Raw genomic sequence first — 22459 nt, 5'->3', positions numbered from 1 at the left:
ATATTATAATATACAGGTAGGGTAGACAGGTATATTATAATATACAGGTAGGGAGAGACTGGTATATTATAATATAGGGTTAGGGGTAGACTGGTATATTATAATATACAGGGAGGGGTAGACTGGTATATTATAATATACAGGTAGGGTACACAAGTATATTATAATATACAGGTAGGGGAGGACTGGTATATTATAATATAGGGGTAGGGGTAGACTGGTATATTATAATATACAGGTAGGGGTAGACTGGTATATTATAATACACAGGTAGGGGTAGACTGGTATATTATAATATACAGGTAGGGTAGACAGGTATATTATAATATACAGGTAGGGGTAGACTGGTATATTATAATATACAGGTAGGAGTAGACTGGTATATTATAATATACAGGTAGGGGTAGACTGGTATAATATACAGGTAGGGGTAGACTGGTATAATATACAGGTAGGGGTAGACTGGTATATTATAATATACAGGTAGGGGTAGACTGGTATAATATACAGGTAGGGGTAGACTGGTATATTATAATATACAGGTAGGGGTAGACTGGTATATTATAATATACAGGTAGGGTAGACTGGTATATTATAATATACAGGTAGGGGTAGACTGGTATATTATAATATACAGGTAGGGGTAGACTGGTATATTATAATATACAGGTAGGGGTAGACTGGTATATTATAATATACAGGTAGGGGTAGACTGGTATATTATAATATACAGGTAGGGGTAGACTGGTATAATATAATATACAGGTAGGGGTAGACAGGTATATTATAATATACAGGTAGGGGTAGACTGGTATATGATAATATACAGGTAGGGTAACAGGTATATTATAATATACAGGTAGGGGGAGACTGGTATATTATAATATACAGGTAGGGATAGACTGGTATATTATAATATACAGGTAGGGGTAGACTGGTATATTATAATATACAGGTAGGGGTAGACTGGTATATTATAATATACAGGTAGGGGTAGACTGGTATATTATAAAATACAGGTAGGGGAAGAGACTGGTATATTATAATATACAGGTAGGGGGAGACTGGTATATTATAATATACAGGTAGGGGTAGTCTGGTATATTATAATATACAGGTAGGGGTAGACTGGTATATTATAATATACAGGTAGGGTAAACAGGTATATTATAATATACAGGTAGGGAGAGACTGGTATATTATAATATAGGGTTAGGGGTAGACTGGTATATTATAATATACAGGGAGGGGTAGACTGGTATATTATAATATACAGGTAGGGTACACAGGTATATTATAATATACAGGTAGGGGAGGACTGGTATATTATAATATAGGGGTAGGGGTAGACTGGTATATTATAATATACAGGTAGGGGTAGACAGGTATATTATAATATACAGGTAGGGGGAGTCTGGTATATTATAATATACAGGTAGGGATAGACTGGTATATTATAATATACAGGTAGGAGTAGACTGGTATATTATAATATACAGGTGGGGTAGACTGGTATATTATAATATACAGGTAGGGGTAGACTGGTATATTATAATATACAGGTAGGGGTAGACTGGTATATTATAATATACAGGTAGGGATAGACTGGTATATTATAATATACAGGTAGGGTACACAGGTATATTATAATATACAGGTAAGGGTAGACTGGTATGTTATAATATACAGGTAGGGGTAGACTGGTATATTATAATATACAGGTGGGGGTAGACTGGTATATTATAATATACAGGTAGGTGTAGTCTGGTATATTATAACATACAGGTAGGGGTAGACTGGTATATTATAATATACAGGTAGGGTACACAGGTATATTATAATATACAGGTAAGGGTAGACTGGTATGTTATAATATACAGGTAGGGGTAGACTGGTATATTATAATATACAGGTAGGGGTAGACTGGTATATTATAATATACAGGTAGGGGTAGTCTGGTATATTATAATATACAGGTAGGGGGAGACTGGTATATTATAATATACAGGTAGGAGTAGACTGGTATAATATACAGGTAGGGGTAGACTGGTATAATACACAGGTAGGGGTAGACTGGTATAATATACAGGTAGGGATAGACTGGTATATTATAATATACAGGTAGGGTGGGACTGGTATATTATAATATACAGGTAGGGGTAGACTGGTATATTATCATATACAGGTAGGGGGAGACTGATATATTATAATATACAGGTAGGGTTAGACAGGTATATTATAATATACAGGTAGGGGTAGACTGGTATATTATAATATACAGGTAGGGTTAGACTGGTATATTATAATATACAGGTAGGGTTAGACTGGTATATTATAATATACAGGTAAGGGTAGACTGGTATGTTATAATATACAGGTAGGGGTAGACAGGTATATTATAATATACAGGTAGGAGTAGACTGGTATATTATAAAATACAGGTAGGCAAGACTGGTATATTAGAATATACAGGTAGGGGTAGACTGGTATATTATAATATACAGGTAGGGGGAGACTGGTATATTATAATATACAGGTAGGGTTAGACAGGTATATTATAATATACAGGTAGGGTTAGACAGGTATATTATAATATACAGGTAGGGGTATACAGGTATAATATACAGGTAGGGTTAGATAGGTATAATATAGAGGTAGGGGTAGACAGGTATATCATATCTTATATTGGGGTAGTTTGGTAGGGTTGTACATAGGGATGCAAATTTCAGGTAATTTTTTTCCCAAATTCCCAGGTATTCCATAAATCCCAGTTTTGGGACTGGATTTTCTGCTTATTCCCTCCTGAATTTTACAACTTTAGTTAGGCAGGTGTATGATGAAACCATATACTGAGGTGTTTTGACATGCCGTGGGTATGATGTTCAATAAAGCTGAAACTCGATTTCTGATTACATTTTTATTATTTGTACTTTTTAAATAAATACATAATTTTAGTCTACCCGTTATTGCAGCACTGCTGCGGTTATGGTACTGGAGATGAGAATTCCATTGTTTTAACATATACTTGGGGTCTGACATCAGGAGGGTTTGAAGGTTTCAAAATGTGGATATGCTCAACCCATAGAGATAAATAGAGATCACTACTTGGAAATAACCTTTTTTTTTTTTTTTTTTTTCATTGACATTGCCATCGAGGACTTCCACCATCTTAAAGTAGTCAACTGGGTGGGACTTCCTATCGGTTAAGGAAGGATCACATAATTCCATCCATGTCATCAGGAGGGATCAGCCAATGAATTATACTCGCGAGCAAACATTGCATAACTGCAGGTGACAGTAAATAGTCAACCTTGGCTTTATACCTGTTCAAACAACACAATCTAGGTGGCAGTATACACGTTTTCAGTTGCTTCAACTCATAGTAGTAGAAGAAGAAGAAAATTGACTACTTAAAAACTTTTTTTATTTCACCTTTTATTTAACCAGGTAGGCCAGTTGAGAACAAGTTCTCATTTGCAACTGCGACCTGGCCAAGATACAGCAAAGCAGTTCGACACAAACAACAACACAGAGTTACACATGGAATAAACAAGCGTACAGTCAATAACAAAATAGAAAAAAAAGAAAGTCTATATACAGTGTGTGCAAATGGCGTGAGGAGGTAAGGCAATAAATAGCCAATAGTAGCGAAGTAATTACAATTTAGCAAATTAACACTGGAGTGATAGATGAGCAGATGATGATGTGCAAGTAGAAATACTGGTGTGCAAAAGAGCAGAAAAGTAAATAAAAACAATATGGGGATGAGGTAGGTAGATTGGGTGGTCTATTTACAGATGGGCTATGTACAGCTGCAGCGATCGGTTAGCTGCTCAGATAGCTGATGTTTAAAGTTAGTGAGGGAAATGTAAGTCTCCAGCTTCAGCGATTTTTGCAATTTGTTCCAGTCATTGGCAGCAGAGAACTGGAAGGAAAGGCGGCCAAAGGAGAAGTTGGCTTTGGGGGTGACCAGTGAGATATACCTGCTGGAGTGCGTGCTACGGGTGGGTGTTGTTATCGTGACCAGTGAGCTGAGATAAGGAGGAGCTTAACCTAGCATAGACTTATAGATCTACCTGGAGCCAGTGGGTCTGGCGATGAATATGTAGCGAGGGCCAGCCGACTAGAGCATACAGGTCGCAGTGGTGGGTGGTATAAGGTGCTTTGGTGACAAAACATTTGGCACTGTGATAGACTGCATCCAGTTTGCTGAGTAGAGTATTGGAAGCTATTTTGTAAATGACATCGCCGAAGTAGAGGATCGGTCGGATAGTCAATTTTACGAGTGTATGGCGATGGCCTCAATGCTGCTGCCCATGTTCTCACAGATGACATAATGGGGACATATACAAAGAAGAGTCGTCTAACTAAGTCTATGGCTCATCCCGAAACACAGGCACTGGGAAGACCTCCCTACTGAGGGTCCTGAACCGCCTGTGGGAGGCCGACAGCGGCTATGTCCAGATGACGACGTGTTTTGGTCCCAGGGGAATCCTCTTTCTGCCTCAGAAACCCTACCTCACAGACGGAACGCTCAGAGAACAGGTAAGTACTATATTACCCAGAAACCCTACCTGATGGAACACTCAGAGAACAGGTAAGTACTATATTACCCAGAAACCCTACCTGATGGAACACTCAGAGAACAGGTAAGTACTATATTACCCAGAAACCCTACCTGATGGAACACTCAAAGAACAGGTAAGTACTATATTACCCAGAAACCCTACCTGACTGACGGAACACTCGGAGAACAGGTAAGTACTATATTACCCAGAAACCCTACCTGACTGACGGAACACTCGGAGAACAGGTAAGTACTATATTACCCAGAAACCCTACCTGACTGACGGAACGCTCAGAGAACAGGTAAGTACTATATTACCCAGAAACCCTACCTGACTGACGGAACACTCAGAGAACAGGTAAGTACTATATTACCCAGAAACCCTACCTGATGGAACACTCAGAGAACAGGTAAGTACTATATTACCCAGAAACCCTACCTGATGGAACACTCAGAGAACAGGTAAGTACTATATTACCCAGAAAACCTACCTGATGGAACACTCAGAGAACAGGTAAGTACTATATTACCCAGAAACCCTACCTGACTGAACACTCAGAGAACAGGTAAGTACTACACTGCTCAAAAAAATAAAGGGAACACTAAAATAACACATCCTAGATCTGAATGAATGAAATAATCTTATTAAATACATTTTTTTTTACATAGTTGAATGTGCTGACAACAAAATCACACAAAAATAATCAATGGAAATCCAATTTATCAACCCATGGAGGTCTGGATTTGGAGTCACACTCAAAATTAAAGTGGAAAACCACACAACAGGCTGATCCAACTTTGATGTAATGTCCTTAAAACAAGCCAAAATGAGGCTCAGTAGTGTGTGTGGCCTCCAACTCCTGGACAGTCTGTGGTGCAACGTGGCGTTGGTGGATGGAGCGAGACATGATGTCCCAGATGTGCTCAATTGGATTCAGGTCTGGGGAACGGGCGGGCCAGTCCATAGCATCAATGCCTTCCTCTTGCAGGAACTGCTGACACACTCCAGTCACATGAGGTCTAGCATTGTCTTGCATTAGGAGGAACCCAGGGCCAACCGCACCAGCATATGGTCTCACAAGGGGTCTGAGGATCTCATCTCGGTACCTAATGGCAGTCAGGCTACCTCTGGCGAACACATGGAGGGCTGTGCGGCCCCCCAAAGAAATGCCACCCCACACCATGACTGACCCACCGCCGAACCGGTCATGCTGGAGGATGTTGCAGGCAGCAGAATGTTCTCCACGGCATCTCCAGACTGTCACGTCTGTCACATGTGCTCAGTGTGAACCTGCTTTCATCTGTGAAGAGCACAGGGCGCCAGTGGCGAATTTGCCAATCTTGGTGTTCTCTGGCAAATGCCAAATGTCCTGCACGGTGTTGGGCTGTAAGCACAACCCCCACCTGTGGATGTCGGGCCCTCATACCACCCTCATGGAGTCTGTTTCTGACCGTTTGAGCAGACACATGCACATTTGTGGCCTGCTGGAGGTCATTTTGCAGGGCTCTGGCAGTGCTTCTCCTGCTCCTCCTTGCACAAAGGCGGAGGTAGCGGTCCTGCTGCTGGGTTGTTGCCCTCCTACGGCCTCCTCCACGTCTCCTGATGTACTGGCCTGTCTCCTGGTAGCGCCTCCATGCTCTGGACACTACGCTGACAGACACAGCAAACCTTCTTGCCACAGCTCGCATTGATGTGCCATCCTGGATGAGCTGCACTACCTGAGCCACTTGTGTGGGTTGTAGACTCCGTCTCATGCTACCACTAGAGTGAAAGCACCGCTAGCATTCAAAAGTGACCAAAACATCAGCCAGGAAGCATAGGAACTGAGAAGTGGTCTGTGGTCACCACCTGCAGAACCACTCCTTTATTGGGGGTGTCTTGCTAATTGCCTATAATTTCCACCTGTTGTCTATACCATTTGCACAACAGCATGTGAAATGTATTGTCAATCAGTGTTGCTTCCTAAGTGGACAGTTTGATTTCACAGAAGTGTGATTGACTTGGAGTTACATTGTGTTGTTTAAGTGTTCCCTTTTATTTTTTTGAGCAGTGTATATTACCCAGAAACCCTACCTGATGGAACACTCAGAGAACAGCTAGACAACATTTAATTTGTTTGTTTTGTTCATTCATACTTTGCTCACAACCCTACTCAGCAGGTGAGGAAGATCGCACTAGTGCAACAGAATTGAACTAACTTATTTTTTCCTCTCTTCAACAGGTGATCTACCCTCTGAAGGAGATCTACCCCGAATCAGGTACGGTCTTGTGAAAATGGCATTCTCAGGGCCCCATTTTGACATTAAGAGAAGGTGTCACTAGGACGCAATAGTACTACATATACCCCCCCCCCCCTAAAAAATAACTTCTCAGTGTTAAAGCCATGACGTTGTCTTTTCACAGGGTCGGTGGACGATGAGAGAATCATACAGTACCTGGAACTAGCTGGAGTGGTAAGTGTATATTAGCATACTTACGGTCTTACTCTGTTCCCGTGTGGCTCAGTTGGTAGAGCATGGTGTTTGTGTAACAGATGTATATCGTACTCTCCTTGCGTTGTGTTTTCTCCTAATAAATCACATCAGCCAGTGGTCCCAGTTGAGCATAATTTATTCCTGTTGTTAAATGAGAAACAGCACGGTAGTTGTGCAGGGCTTAATGATACTGATGGCTGTCGATGGCAAAAGCCCTTGCATCACATTTTCATACTGGGAAGACCTGACGTTCGCGATCTCCCCCTATCTGTAAGCGGGGCCAATCACAACACACCTTATTGTCATCAGTTGAACCAACCAATACGAATGCTTGAACATTAAGTACACATTGCTTTAGAGGCAAGTGGAAACATAACCAACCCTGTTACATTCTCCCCTGCTGAATTACACTTGCACACTATAAAGAAACAAAATGAGGTACGCAATACCTTGCAATACATATGTCACCAAATATTCCAGTGCAAAGACTATTCTCCAAAGAGAATTAGGGGAATTCAAAGACCCCGTAGGAAAACATGCCTGTTACATGTTCAGTACACTCAGTGACAATGAGAACCTCACAGAAAAACCTTGGTCTACTTGACCTCTGACCCATGACCTCCATGGGGTCTCTTGAATGAGAAAAAAAAGAAGAAAAAAAAAGGAGAAAAAAAAAGAAATGGACTACAGACTTGGATTCTAATCCTACACCCACACAGGTATTCTAATGAATTCTGTATGAAAAACCCTCTGTGTCTGCATAGTCTCTATGAGTCTCACTGGGCGTCTCTTAACCCGACCAGCCGCTGACCTGACAGGCCTAACAGAGTTATTACGTTTAACCTGTTCACCTACAACCACCACTGGTGGGTCACTTTCCACAGTCGGTGGATAGTCAAGGTCAAGGGTTCTGTGACTGTTGCTGGAGCTTGTGCTACCAGCGGCATCTTCAGAATGCCTTTCTTCTTCAGAGGGTTCGGACATTTCTTCTCCAAAGGTTAGCTCTGACACGCTTGTGCCACCAGTGGCACCCTCAGAATGTGGTGAGTTCTGAGGGTCCCTCGCCAGTGGCCCATCTTCCACCACATCTGGGGTTTCTTTTTCAGAGTGCTCCGGCTGTCCTTCCCCCGAGGTCTGTTCTGATACCCACACACTAGTCCTCTCACCAATGTCCATTTCTGGTATATCGTTCACGGATGAGTCCTCCATCTCCTCACGGTCTCCCATATTAGGTGTCTCCAAGGCAGTGTCAGGTAGAGGCAAGAAGTTTACAGGCATTATCAGATTACGGTGGACCGTTTTCTCCTGGCCAGTCGACATGTTCTGTATACTGAAGATGTGGATCTCCCTATTCTTCTCCGTAACAATATAGAGGTTGTTCTCCCAACGATCCGCCAGCTTCCTCTTTCCACGTTCACCCTTATTCGCCAGCAGCACCCGATCACCGACCTCCACTGGAGCCCCCCTGATCTTCCTGTTGTAGAGGCCCGCATGCCTCTTCAGCTGTTTGGTTGCCGACACCTGTACCGTCTCCATGGCCTCCCTCAGGTCTCTCGTCAGGGACTTTATGTACTCGTCATAGTCTACAACCTCTGAGTCTTGCAGCACCGTACCAAACATCATGTCGACAGGCAGACGTGGGGTTCTCCCAAACATCAACTGGAAAGGGGCGTAGCCCGTGGTTTCATGGACCGTACAGTTGTAGGCAAAGGTCAATGACTTCAGCTTCTGGGGCCACCTGTGCTTCGCTCTTGTAGGTAAAGCCCTGATCATGTTTCCCAGCGTTCTATTGAACCTTTCGACTCCCCCGTTCCCCATTGGATGGTAGGGAGTTGTGTGCGACTTCTGGACTCCTGCAGCACTCAACAACTCAGCAATCAATTTACTTTCAAAGTTGGCCCCTTGGTCAGAGTGGATACGACGAGGAAAACCATACACACAGAAGATGTTGTTCCATAGCTGAAGGGCCACTGCTTTAGCTGATTGGTTCGGACACAAGAAGGCATGGGCCATCTTAGTAAAATGGTCAGTGACGACCAGGACATCCAAGGACTTGTTGTTGGAGTCTTCAGCAGACCAGAAGTCCACGCACACCAACTCGAGGGGCTCAGTCGTGATGATGTTCTCCAGTGGAGCTCTGGCCTCTGGCTTGGGGGCCTTACTGAACACACACCTCTTGCAGGTCTTGACATACTCTCTGACATCCGACTCCAGACCATGCCAGAAGAACCTCTGTCTCGTCAAGTACAACGTCCGCTGTTGCCCCTGATGACCGGCTTCATCATGGACACCCTTCAAAACTGTCGCCCTCATTGAGGTGGGTACTACATACTGGTACGTCTTCTTCTTTGACAGCAAACTTTTGGTAACGCGATACAGTACACCCATTTTTAGAGTGAGCTTCTCCCAGGTCTTCAGAATCCGCAGAGCCTCGAGAGGTTCATGGCCACGTTCCCTCCTAGAAGGTCTACGGCCCCTGTCCACGTAGAAGACAACTCTGGCGAGAGCGTCATCCTGGCGCTGCTTTGATATCAGGTCGTCACGGGATAGCACTCTCACATCTGACATCTCAGACGGCACCAGTGACTGAGTGAGCTGAGGCAGTAGCAGCGCACAGTTCTGTAGACCAGCCTCCCCTCGCGACCTCAGGACTGCTGACACCGCTTCCTTTGACAGAGAACCAGGAGAAGGATAGGAGGAGGTTTGGCAGTCCATGACAATTTCACAGGCATCTGCCTCAATTGACGGTGAGCAGCTTTCGAGGTCGAATGGGTGGGTCGACCAGCGGAACACATCTTGCACCTTCTCAGCACGTACTCCCGCAGCTTCTTCCAGCAAGGCCTTGTATGGAACCCTTGTGATGCGGCGGAGAGCACTCGGCTGCACAAATGGCTGTCTACTGAGTGCATCAGCAATGACATTTTTGGGACCGGGAATGTACTTGATGTCAAACTCGAATGGAGCAAGTTTAGCAACCCATCTCTGTTCACAGGCGTCCAATTTGGGCTTGGACAGGATGTACGTTAATGGGTTGTTGTCTGTCCATACAGTAAAAGCCTTGCCCCTTAGCCAATGACTAAATTTCTCACAGACAGCCCACCGTAAAGCAAAAAACTCTAACCTATGGGCAGGATACTTTGACTGTGCATAAGTAAGTGATTTGCTAGCGAATGCTACCGGTCTGGCTGCAGACCCATCCTCTGGCACCTGGGAAAGGACAGCACCTAATCCATTACTAGATGCATCTACAGACAGCAAGAAAGGTCTACTAAAATCAGGGTGGGCTAGCATGACCTGATCGAGGAGAGCTTGTTTCAACTGACTAAAGGCCTGTTTGCACTCACCAGTCCAGTCTGCTGCTGTGAGTTTCCTATGTATTCCTCTTTTCCTCTTGCCTTTCCCGTGGCGTGGTGCCTTCGTCCCCGTTGTCAGCCCATGCAGCGGCTTAGCGATGGTGGAGCACCCCTCAATGAACTGCTGGTAATAGACTATCATTCCGAGAAAGGACCGAATCTTCCCCTGGGAAGGCACGTCCGTGTTATCCTCCATGAGATCCTTCTCTGTCATCCCTGTAATAGCCGTCACTTTTTCTGGGTCTGTGGCCACACCTCCTTCACTGATGACATGCCCCAAGAACCGCACTGACCTCTTCATGAAATGGCATTTCTTTGGAGACAATTTCAGATTATGGGCTTTGAGACGCTCAAAAACTGACTCCAAGCGTTGCAATCCAAGTTCTTCAGTCGGGGCAAAAACCAGCACATCGTCCAGGTAGCATAGGAGGCTAGAAAAATTTTGATCCCCAAAAATGCTCAACATCATCCTCATGAATGTAGCTGGGCTGTTGCATAGTCCTTGTGGAAGACGGTTATATTCATATAACCCAAAAGGAGAAGTGAAGGCTGTAAACTTCTTGTCGTCTTCATGCACCTCCACATTGTAGTAGCCGGAGGTCAAATCCATTGTAGAGAAGAAAGCATTGCCACCCAGGGCCGCCAGAGCATCAGCTTGGTGAGGTAGAGGGTGGGCATCCTTTACGGTGCGAGCATTGAGCCATCGGAAGTCTGTACACAGTCTCAGATCACCAGACTTCTTCCAGACCAGGACGAGTGGGGAGGCATACTCACTGCTGGATTTCCTGATTATCTCTCGCTCTTCCGTCTCATCCAAGGCCTGCCTGAGCTTGTCATAATGGTTAGGGGAGAGCCTACGGTAAGGTAGCCTAAAAGGCTTAGTGTCACTGAGTCTGATGCGATGGACATATCCCGTAGCCTTCCCGCAATCTAGTTTGTGCCGGGAGAAGATAGACTCGTAGCGGGCTATTAGCTGAACTAGCCTGGCCTTACACTGTTGCGACAACTGAGTGGACTCAATGTCAATGTCACCTAACCCTAACTCGTGCAACACCTCACTTGTGACTCTGTGCGGGTTGACGGTACTGTCAACGGTCAAGCTATCTCCACTACCATTGTCAAAGTCTGGATTGTCATCCATTTTGTGTACCTGCTGCACCAGGGGGACCGGTTTGACAGTGGGCCCATCCATATAGTCAGTGTCAAAGTCCTCTAATGCCATGCAAGGAAAAACATCCGCTATCTTGGCATTCCGTCTCACCGTTACTGGCTTTGGTGAGGGGTTGATAACTTTGACAGGGACCCAGCCATCGCTCCACAATGTCGCTACTGTTCTCCCCACTAGAATGTTTTTTGGCCTTGAGCGTGCCCTCGTAGGCTCAATAACGACAGCACTGCCTGCGGATACATTTTGAGGCGTACACAGCCGGCCCCAGACTAAATGTTCCTGCATAGGCTCCAATGTGACCGCCCGCTTCAGCCTTACTGTGCCCACTCTTTCTGGCACTTCAGTCCCTTTCCATCTCTCTACATTAGCCAGCAGACGGAACAGTTTGTCATCTCCATTGTGTTCAGATGATGACATCTTCTCCCAGAAGTCACCAGTCGTCTTCAGCTCCCTGATGAGGTGTTTAATCACGTTGCTGCCCAGGATAAGCTCATCACGTTGGCCATCCACTACTAGAACAGGGACAGAGACACTGCTGCCATACACAGACAGATTCAGTTCACACACACCTACAGGCTTGGTCTTCAACCCCCCGCAGCCAACCAACACCACTTCAGTTGGACTGAGGGAGCCACTCTTGATCACACCTGCTTTCTCAAGGCGTGGCACCACTGTTGAGCTCAATGTGCATGCCATAGAACCGCTGTCAATCATAGCGCTCACCTCTATAACATCCCCCAGTAACACACTAGTATAGAAGAGTTCATCGTTGTGGAGCACTCTCTGTGTATTTTGCATAACAACTTTTTCGTTCGACTTGACTTCATCACAAACATTTGAATATACTGACTCTAGATCTACACCACTAACTGATTGGGGCACCTCACAAGGCCCAGCACTTCCCCCCATCCCGTGCGGGCCAGCTAGTTTTCCTGCCGCTGTGTCGTGTCGCTGTTTGATGGAGTGACGGGAGTTACCGATGAAGTGCGAGGGCATTCTTGACGTGAGTGCCCAGCTGCATAACAGAGGAAGCATAGGTGGTTAGAATAACAATGATCCATTGTGCTGTGATTCGCATCACCACACACTTTGCATTGCAAAGACGGGTTCACCCTTCTCCTGGGCCTCCCCTGGAAACGGTTATCATAGCCGCCTACAGGTTGCTGTGGCCTCTGCTCCAAGACCCGTTCAAGCATGCCAATCACCCGATCCAATGCCTCGGATGAGCCAGTTGTGGGCTGCTGCAAGGGGTCCGGACAGTTTGCAACAGCTGACACTGGCCTACTTACTTCCTGCGTCAGTGTGGTGACCAGTGGGGCCAGCCGCAAGGGACGTGGAGCCTTGCACTTCCTCTGGTACTCCTCCAGCCTGCCATGGACCTCCGCAACCGTCCACTCATGCAATGGTTTGCACATGAATATCAATGACAGCTCTGGGTTCGGACAGTGCTTGATGAACATGACAGTCAGAACACGTGATGGATTGTCTAGCTCCTTGTTCTGCCTCTTCAAACACTCCTCTGCCACCTCTATGGCCCTGTTCAGTCTGATCCAGTAGTCAAATGGAGTCTCCCCTTCCATTGGCAACGTAGAATAAACATCAGCTAGGGGCATGTCGGAGTTGACTGTGTCGCTAAAGTGACGCTTCAGAATGTCAATAACTGGTCTAGGGCCCTGGCTTAAGTCAACTGGGTTACTGCGAAGGCTCACTCTTACCACGTCACGTGCCCGCCCTGACAGTTTACCCAAAACTTCATCTGACCTCTCCTGCCCATCATAGCCCTTCCTCTGCATGTACGCCAACAGGGTCTCCTCCCACTCATGCACTGTGCATTTCTCTGAACCATCCCCCCTGAAACACACTGGTTCCCTGACATCATTTTTCACCACTACATTTAGACTAGAGCTGGCCCCAGCCATGGTACCACCAACATAATCGACCTTCTGTCCTACCCCATCTCCCATAGCCTTTGATTCCAAACAAGAGGCAATATTTTCACCTATGGAGTGACCTATCTGCTTAACAATGTCTGCCAGGAAATCCATAGAGACATCCTCCTTCCTAGGACTATGTGAAACTGGCTCGAATGCACTGAGTTGAGGTAGCTCTAAATCATGTGGAAAGCGCACACTTGCCTGTGCAGTTGGCCTGGCCAGAGGTGTGGAAGTAACTGGAGAAATAGCTGCCCCCCTACCCACTGGCGGTGAAGGGTTAAACATGAAAACTCCCCTACCTCTCCCAAAACCTTCCATTTTTAAATAAAATTAAAATATATATATATATATTTTTTTAATGTAAATATTTAGACAAAAAAAATCAATCAATATGAACAATTCTATCAAATCGAAATGAACATAATCCACCCAAAACAAACGTTCAGTAGTAGATGTCTAACAAGACCAAGAATCAACACAGAAAAGTAACAAGAAACGCCATCATAAATAGTTGTCGCCACCGTGTGGTAGAAAATGGCGTTGCCCTCACGTTAATTGGCTTCGGAAGGTTACTAGCATAACAGCACAATTACATCACTAAATAATCATAGCATCACCACATACAAGTAATAACCAGTACATTATATTTCCCCCACTCACTCATGCTACCAGGAGCTCCCTGAGAATTCCACTTGTGCAGAAAGCGAAACCTAGCCCTCTGGCGTGCATCAGCAACCGCAGTACTTCTTGAAGCCGGGTCTCGGATCCCTCCACGTGACGTCCGGCGAAGACAAGAAGACGAGTCACGGCACCAGTGTAACAGATGTATATCGTACTCTCCTTGCGTTGTGTTTTCTCCTAATAAATCACATCAGCCAGTGGTCCCAGTTGAGCATCATTTATTCCTGTTGTTAAATGAGAAACAGCACGGTAGTTGTGCAGGGCTTAATGATACTGATGGCTGTCGATGGCAAAAGCCCTTGCATCACATTTTCATACTGGGAAGACCTGACGTTCGCGATCTCCCCCTATCTGCAAGCGGGGCCAATCACAACACACCTTATTGTCATCAGTTGAACCAACCAATACGAATGCTTGAACATTAAGTACACATTGCTTTAGAGGCAAGTGGAAACATAACCAACCCTGTTACATTTGCAACACCAGGGTTGTGGGTTCGATTCCCACGGGGGATCAGTACGTGAAGAAAAATAAAAAATGTATGAAATGTATGCATTCACTACTATAAGTCGCTCTGGATAAGAGCGTCTGCTAAATGACTAAAATGTAAAAATGTATGTTTTACCTCTATTTACGGTATTCTAAGGATATGTCCTAACCTGAACCCCTCTCTGATGTTCTAGTCTAGTCTCCTGAAGAGAACAGGAGGACTGGATGAGCCTGTAGACTGGAACTGGTAAGAAACAAACAAATGTGGTCGTGACTTTCTTGTACCCGTAGTACTACAGTACATATACAGTCAGGTCGAAAAAGATGGGCATCCTTGATAAAGATAAAAGACTTTAAAATAACCAATACAAATATTGAGCTATATTGTATGCTACATGCCTACGTACAGACTTGAAATCATTGGCCACTCTAACAAATGGATCACTAGTCACTTTTATTAACGCCACTTTAATAATGATGTTTACATATCTTGCACTACTCATCCCAGATGTATATACTGTATTTTACACCATCTGTTGCATCTCGTCTATGGCGGTCGGTCATGGCACATCCATATATTTATATCTACATATTCTTATTTCATCCCTTTACTTAGATTTGTGTGTACACGGTAGTTGTTGTGGAATTGTTAGATTACTTGCTAGATATTACTGCACTGTCGGAACTAGAAGCTCAAAGCATTTTGTTTCACTCTCAATAACAGCTGCTAACCATGTTTATGTGACCCAATAAAATTTGATTTGATTACTAATACAATTGCTCAGAGAAAGAGATTTTGTTTTAACAATAAAAAAAACAATCTAAAAAAGATAGGAGTATTTGTTATTTTACAGAGTTTTGTTGCTCATCTTTATAAAGGGTGTCAATAATGTTGGATCTGATGGTACGTCGGGCTTTAGATTGTGGACTGAAATGGCTGACCTCCTGTTTCTCTCTCTCTGTCTCTGTCTCTCTCTCTGTCTGTGTGTCTCTCTGTCTCTCTCTCTGTCTGTGTCTCTCTGTCTGTGTCTCTCTGTCTGTGTCTCTCTGTCTCTCTCTCTGTCTCTCTCTCTGTCTCTCTCTCTCTCTCTCTGTCTCTCTCTGTCTCTGTCTCTCTGTGTCTGTCTGTGTAGGTATGATGTTCTGTCTCCAGGGGAGATGCAGAGGCTTTGCTTTGCCCGCCTCTTCTACCTGCAGCCTAAATACGCAGGTCTGTTCCCTAGCCACATTACCATCGATGCTAACCATATGATACAATGTGTCTTAAACTCAAGAAGTCTGTAATGACTACATTAGAACGAAGTTGGAGATCAACTATATTTCAACTTTGGTTGATTCAAGACATAAAATACAAAATTCAGTGTAATAACAGGAAATTGGACTCTTTTTGTCAGTGTTGACTGAGGCCAGTGCTAACCCCGTGTGTGTGTGTGTGTGTGTGTGTGTCTCCTCACACTGACCTCCGTGTGTGTGTGTGTGTGTCTCCTCACACTGACCTCCGTGTGTGTGTGTGTGTGTGTGTGTGTGTGTGTGTGTGTGTGTGTGTGTGTGTGTGTGTGTACGTGCGTGTGCCAGTGTTGGACGAGGCGACCAGCGCCCTGACAGAAGACGCAGAGGGGCAGATGTACCGAGGCTGTAAGCAGCTGGGAATGACCCTGGTCAGCCTGGGACACCGCAGCAGCCTAGAGAAGGTACACATAAGCATTATGAAGTGCTTGTGAATGTGTTATAACAGGTTCTGAATGTGTTATGTAGTGCTTATGTATGTGTTATGAATATGTTATGAAGGGTTAAGAATGTGTTATGAATGGTTATTAATTTTCTTATAACGGGTTCTGAATGTGTTATGTAGTGCTTATGAATGTATTATGTATGTGTTATGAAGTTCTTATGAATATTTAATTTGTGTTATAAAGGGTTCTGAATGTGTTATGTATGTGTTGTGAAGGGTTATGAATGTGGTATTTATGTGTTATGAATGTGTTATGAAGGGTTATTAATGTGTTATGAAGGCCCTTCTGACTGTTCCCCCTCCAGTACCATGATGTCTCGTTGAAACTGTGTGGAGAGGGACGCTGGGAGCTGACCAAGCTTAAAGAGAAGTGATGCTTGAAAAAATGACTGGCCACAACCCAACCAAAACACAACCAAAATGTAACTGACAATCACTTAACCAAAACCAGTGTTAATTTTGGCAGTCTTTTACATTTAGCCTAGTCTTAGTCATTTTGACTAAAATATAATTAAGTCTTGGTCACATTTTTGTCATTTGAATAATACATTAGTCTAGTCAAAATTACAAAGATTGATCCATTTTAGTCAATAAATGCCTTTTCATTTTAGTCATATTTTAGTCACGTCACATTTGTATTGCCTCATTAACCTATAGTAAATATACAATGCCTTCAGAAAGTATTCACACACCTTGACTTTTTCCACATTTTGTTGTGTTACAGCCTGAATTTAAAGTTGATTAAATTTAGATTTTCTTTGTCACTGGCCTACACACAATACCCCATAATGTCAAAGTGGATTTAATTTTTTTAATTTTTTTTTTACTAATTAATAAAAAATGAAAAGCTGAAATGTCTTGAGTCAATAAGTTTTTAACACCTTTTGTTATGGCAAGCCTAAATCAATTCTGGAGTAAATTATTAAGTCACATAAGTTGCATGGACAAAAACATGATTTTTGAATGACTACCTCATCTCTATACCCCACACATACAATTATCTGTAAGGTCCCTCAATCGAGCAGTGGATTTCAAATACAGATCCAACCACAATGACCAGGGAAGTTTTTCCCCAAGGGGTTGAAGTCAGGGATCTGTGCAGGCATGTCTAGTTTTTCTACACCGATGCCTCGCAAAGAAGGGCACATATTGGTAGATGGGTAAAACATTTTAAAAAGCAGACATTGAATATCCCTTTTAGCATGGTGAAGTTATTAATTACACTTTACATTTACATCTTATCCAGAGTGGCTTACAGTTCATTCATCGTAACTTAAGCTACAAAGTATGTGGACTCCTGCTCATCTAACGTCTCATTGCAAAATCATGGGCATTAATATTGAGTTGGTCCCTCCTTTGCTGCTATAACAGCCTCCACTCCTCTGGGAAGGCTTTCCACTAGATGTTGGAACATTGCTGCTGGGAATTGCTTCCATTCAGCCACAAGTATTAGTGAGGTTTGGCACTGATGTTGGGCGATTAGGCCTGGCTCACAGTCGGTGATCCAATTCATCCCAAAGGTGTTCGATGGGGTTGAGGTCAGGGCTCTGTGCAGGCCAGTCAAGTTCTTCCACATCGATCTCGACAAACCATTTCTGTATGGACCTCACTTTGTGCAAGGGGGCATTGTCATGCTGAAACAGGAAAGGGCCCTTCCTCAATATGTTGCCAAAAAGTTGGAAGCACAGAATCGTCTAGAATGTCATTGTAGGCTGTAGCATTAAGATTTCCCTTCACTGGAAATAAGGGGCCCTGTCCGAACCATGAAAAACAGCCCCAGACCATTATTCCTCCTCCACCAAACTTTACAGTTGGCACTATGCATTGGGGCAGGTACCGTAGCATTCTCCTGGCATCTGCCAAACCCAGATTCGTCCGTCAGACTGCCAGATGAAGTGTGATTCATCCCTCCAGAGAACGTGTTTCCACTGCTCCAGAGTCCAAGGGCGGCAAGCTTTACACCACTCCAGTCGACGCTTGGCATTGCACATGGTGATCTTAGGCTTGTGTGCGGCTGCTCGGCCATGGAAAACCAGTTCATGTGCTGAAGTTGCTTCCAGATGCAGTTTGGAACTCTGTAGTGAGGACAGACGATTTTCATGCGCAACGCGCTTCAGCAGTTGGCGGTCCCGTTCTTTCAGCTTGTGTGGCCTACCACTTTGTGGCTGAGCTGTTATTGATCATAGACTTTCCACTTCACAATAACAGCCCTTACATTTGACCAGGGCAGCTCTAGCAGGGCAGAAATTTGATGAACTGACTTGTTGGAAAGGTAGCATCCTATGATGGTGCCATGTTGAAAGTCACTGAGCTCTTCAGTAAGGTCGTTCTACTGCCAATGGTTGTCTATGGAGAGATTGCATGACTGTGTGCACGATATTATACACCTGTCAGCAACGGGTGTGGCTGAAATAGGCGAATCCACAAATTTTAAAGGGGTATCCACATACTTTTGTGTATATATATATTGTACAGTGATGACCCGTCTTTCAGGGCAAAAAAAATCTTTGAGTAAATAAAGCCGCATACAAACATGGTCCGAGCTTAGCTCAGTGCTTTCTGTGGTGGTGGGGCAGCCAGCAGAATATACAGAGCTTAGGGGTTGGTAATGTTCTCTAGCTGCGCCGTGATTGGCTCAGTGTTCTGTCACTCATGGGGACACTTCGTCGCCACAAAATTTACAAAAATTCAAGCTCCTTAGGTGCTGCCATAGAGTTACATTAGAAGTGTCCATCCAAGAAGGCTCAAAGTCATTATTCACAGATAAAATGATGCCAAATCACGTTATATCTACAGTAGCTTTGATTGGACTGATCACATCAACATACTTTCAAAATCTTAGCTAGCAAGCTAGCAGTCATCATGAATCAAGTCGACAATCTACTGGCAAATCCTTGTCATATGAAGAGAAATTATAAATAAAACGTATCGGTGTTCGTCGGCCATTGGACAATAACATTACACAAGTTGGAAATCGCAAATTCAACAATGAGTGATTTGCAAGGAATCCATGGCTAACTGCAAGCATTGCAAAACAATCACTAGCCTGCTCTTCAGTGGAGTGGATGTTTGGTCCAAGTCTTGGTTTAAGGGCCTCTTTGACAAGCTTAACAGGATAAACATTCAACATTGGCCATGCTGTCAATCCAGCATAACTTCTGCCGCATTCAAAACAACTCAAAACGTGGAACTGGGAAATCTCAGACTTCAGTGAGTTCAAGACAACTGGAAACTTGGGGAAAAACGAACTCTGACTGGGAAAATATGTTTTGAACGGTCATCCAACTCTGAATTCCAAGTCGGGAACTCTGGCCTCTTTCTAGAGCTCCGACCTGAAGATCACTGACGTCCTAATTAGACCTTGTTTTTTTCCCCAAATTCCCAGTTGTCTTGAAAGCACCATAAATCCAGAGAATGCCAGACTTTGATGACAAAATTTGATGACAAAAAACTGGTTGGCCAAGCTGAAGCAAGAGAGTCGTCTGCGCAATGTGCATAATCAGAGGCGGAGCCTGTCTGCCCACTCTCCTAACCTGCTGCTCACCAGTGATGTAGGCTATGCGTACTGGGTGTGACGCATTCTTTGCTGAACAGAACTGCGCATCTGTGCTGCTAATATTAATTGTGCTTTATCACTAAAAAGCTCTCAATCTCTCCAAAAACTCCTCTCCAACCCACTTTGTAGACAGATTTTAGTCACAGAGATACTTTTATCTTGTTTCGTTTTTAGTCAACTGAATCGAAAAGTCACTTTTGTTTAGTTATAGTTTTTTATGCATCTATTTACTACGTTATAGTCTTGTCAATTGCCACTGAAAAATAGGTGTTTGAAGAAAATTTGAGTCACTATTTTTGTTGACTAAATGAACACTGACCAAAACCCAACCACATCGTAACTGACCACCGCTCTCCAAGTCATGGTAACTAGTATTGGTAACTAACGTCTCTCTAAATGCAGCTCACTTATTGTGGAATATAAAGTGAACAGGTCCAGGTGAAGCTGTGGGACTGTTTAGCAGGTCCAGGTGAAGCTGTGGGACTGTTTACCAGGTCCAGGTGAAGCTGTGGGACTGTTTACCAGGTCAAGGTGAAGTTGTGGGACTGTTTACCAGGTCCAGGTGAAGCTGTGGGACTGTTTACCAGGTCAAGGTGAAGCTGTGGAACTGTTTACCAGGTCCAGGTGAAGCTGTGGGACTGTTTACCAGGTCAAGGTGAAGTTGTGGGACTGTTTACCAGGTCCAGGTGAAGCTGTGGGACTGTTTACCAGGTCAAGGTGAAGCTGTGGAACTGTTTACCAGGTCCAGGTGAAGCTGTGGGACTGTTTACCAGGTCAAGGTGAAGCTGTGGGACTGTTTACCAGGTCCAGGTGAAGCTGTGGGACTGTTTACCAGGTCAAGGTGAAGCTGTGGGACTGTTTACCAGGTCCAGGTGAAGCTGTGGGACTGTTTACCAGGTCAAGCTGAAGCTGTGGGACTGTTTACCAGGTCAAGGTGAAGCTGTGGGACTGTTTACCAGGTCCAGGTGAAGCTGTGGGACTGTTTACCAGGTCAAGGTGAAGCTGTGGGACTGTTTACCAGGTCCAGGTGAAGCTGTGGGACTGTGTTTTTGTTTACTGGCGTCTTAATGTGATGTACTTTTGTTATTGACATAAAATGTGTATTTTTATTGTGTATTTAAAATGTGTATTTTTATTGTGTATTTAAAATGTGTATTTGTATTGTGTATTTTTAATAAGACAGGAAGTGACCAGTAAAGGTTGCAGTTTATTGTTGCTTTATCACTCAAATCATAATCTGTATAAAACAAAGTTAAGTAATATAATCTGCTTTGCATCATGCACTAAAAACAGAAGTTTAAAACTCTTAAACATGCATACAATAGTATAAATACCTTCCTTCTCAATTCATTACAGTTATCTGGAACAGGCACTTATGAAATAGAGCAAGAAGAATAGCATGCAATAATCAAGACCATTTTACTAACTGATATTGTTTTTGGTTAAGGTTCTCAAATCAAAACAAATGTTTTTGGTCAGTACACATATTTAGCAGATGTTATTATGGGTGTAGCGAAATTCTTGTGTTTCTAGCTCCAACAGGTGCGGTAATATCTAACCAATCACAACAGTACACACAAATCTAAGGTTCTCTCCCAGCGTATTCCACATCCCTGTAGTCTGTGGAATGGATATGGGTGCAGAGTTACCAAGGTCTATTCAAACGTGGTTAAACATTCAGAATGTTGCCGATTGGATAGAATGTATGCAACTGGTATGATGATTCTCTATTGGTCATGACAGAAGCATCTGTGCTACACAATACATTAGTATGTGAATGTTCTGTAACTTAAAACAGAAACTTCACCAATGTTTAACCTCATATTCATTGTCTCCAGCACCATATATCATTGAAATTATTCATTGTTCTTTTCTTTGTTCTGTAGTCCCCCAAAAAAAATATATATATAAATTGATGGTGTTCCTTTTTAATACCCTGTTGTTACTGCTGCTTGCCGTCGCCACGGAGACGTTGGTGACCCCTGATGACCTCGTGCACGGAGTCAGGGTCGTCTAGCGTGCTGAGGTCCCCCAGCTCGTCCGTGTTTCGCTCTACGACCTTCCTCAGGACACGACGCATGATTTTTCCCGAGCGAGTCTTTGGCAGACACCTCACCACCTACAGAGATAAAAGCCCCGTTTTGAAAACTTTAAAAGTGTATCCTTCCTTCCTCCCTTCATTAAAAAAAACGTTTTGAAATGGGGAGTGTACTACTTTAAGTTAACCAGAACACAGCTTTTCGTTTTTTTTCTGTTGCAAATTTTTTGTTTGCTACTGTGTGCCCTACTTAACATAACCCAGCTGTTTATGGCTGTTACTGTTATAAGTCATGTTCAGGACAGTCTTGTGAAGCTTTAGGACATTGTTTATGACCTTTATAAATTAGGCAAATCAAATTTAATTGGTCACATACACATGGTTAGCAGATGTTAATGCGAGTGTAGCGAAATGCTTGTGCTTCTAGTTCCGACAGTGCAGTAATATCTAACAAGTCATCTAACCT

General features: G+C 43.8%; 2 protein-coding genes across 8 annotated transcripts in view; one reads left to right on the top strand and one right to left on the bottom strand.

The window, feature by feature from the left end:
* abcd4 (ATP-binding cassette, sub-family D (ALD), member 4) overlaps positions 1 to 16820 on the top strand; it is a 30957-nt gene extending 14137 nt beyond the window's left edge. For all 4 annotated transcript variants that reach the window (XM_029697402.1, XM_029697437.1, XM_029697521.1 and 1 more), the window contains 7 exons: positions 4397 to 4545; positions 6790 to 6826; positions 6972 to 7021; positions 14862 to 14914; positions 15801 to 15877; positions 16243 to 16358; positions 16705 to 16820. In XM_029697402.1, the coding sequence (XP_029553262.1) occupies positions 4397 to 4545; positions 6790 to 6826; positions 6972 to 7021; positions 14862 to 14914; positions 15801 to 15877; positions 16243 to 16358; positions 16705 to 16773 (551 nt within the window). In that variant the 3' untranslated portion in view covers positions 16774 to 16820. The remainder of the gene's footprint in view (positions 1 to 4396; positions 4546 to 6789; positions 6827 to 6971; positions 7022 to 14861; positions 14915 to 15800; positions 15878 to 16242; positions 16359 to 16704) is intronic.
* Positions 16821 to 21142: 4322 nt separating this feature from the next.
* Positions 21143 to 22459, bottom strand: part of LOC115152364 (acetyl-coenzyme A synthetase 2-like, mitochondrial) — a 28613-nt gene continuing 27296 nt past the window's right edge. For 2 of the 4 annotated variants that reach the window (XM_029697371.1, XM_029697201.1), the window contains exon 14: positions 21143 to 22074. In XM_029697371.1, coding sequence (XP_029553231.1) covers positions 21898 to 22074 — 177 coding nt within the window. In that variant the 3' untranslated portion in view covers positions 21143 to 21897. The remainder of the gene's footprint in view (positions 22075 to 22459) is intronic. The other 2 variants (XM_029697285.1, XR_003867497.1) reach the window with 2 other exon arrangements.

The sequence above is a fragment of the Salmo trutta genome, chromosome 1 (assembly GCF_901001165.1).
Source record: "Salmo trutta chromosome 1, fSalTru1.1, whole genome shotgun sequence".
Lineage (NCBI taxonomy): Eukaryota > Metazoa > Chordata > Actinopteri > Salmoniformes > Salmonidae > Salmo > Salmo trutta.
Note: the sequence above shows the minus strand (reverse complement) of the source record. Positions and strands in the feature narration are given on the sequence as shown.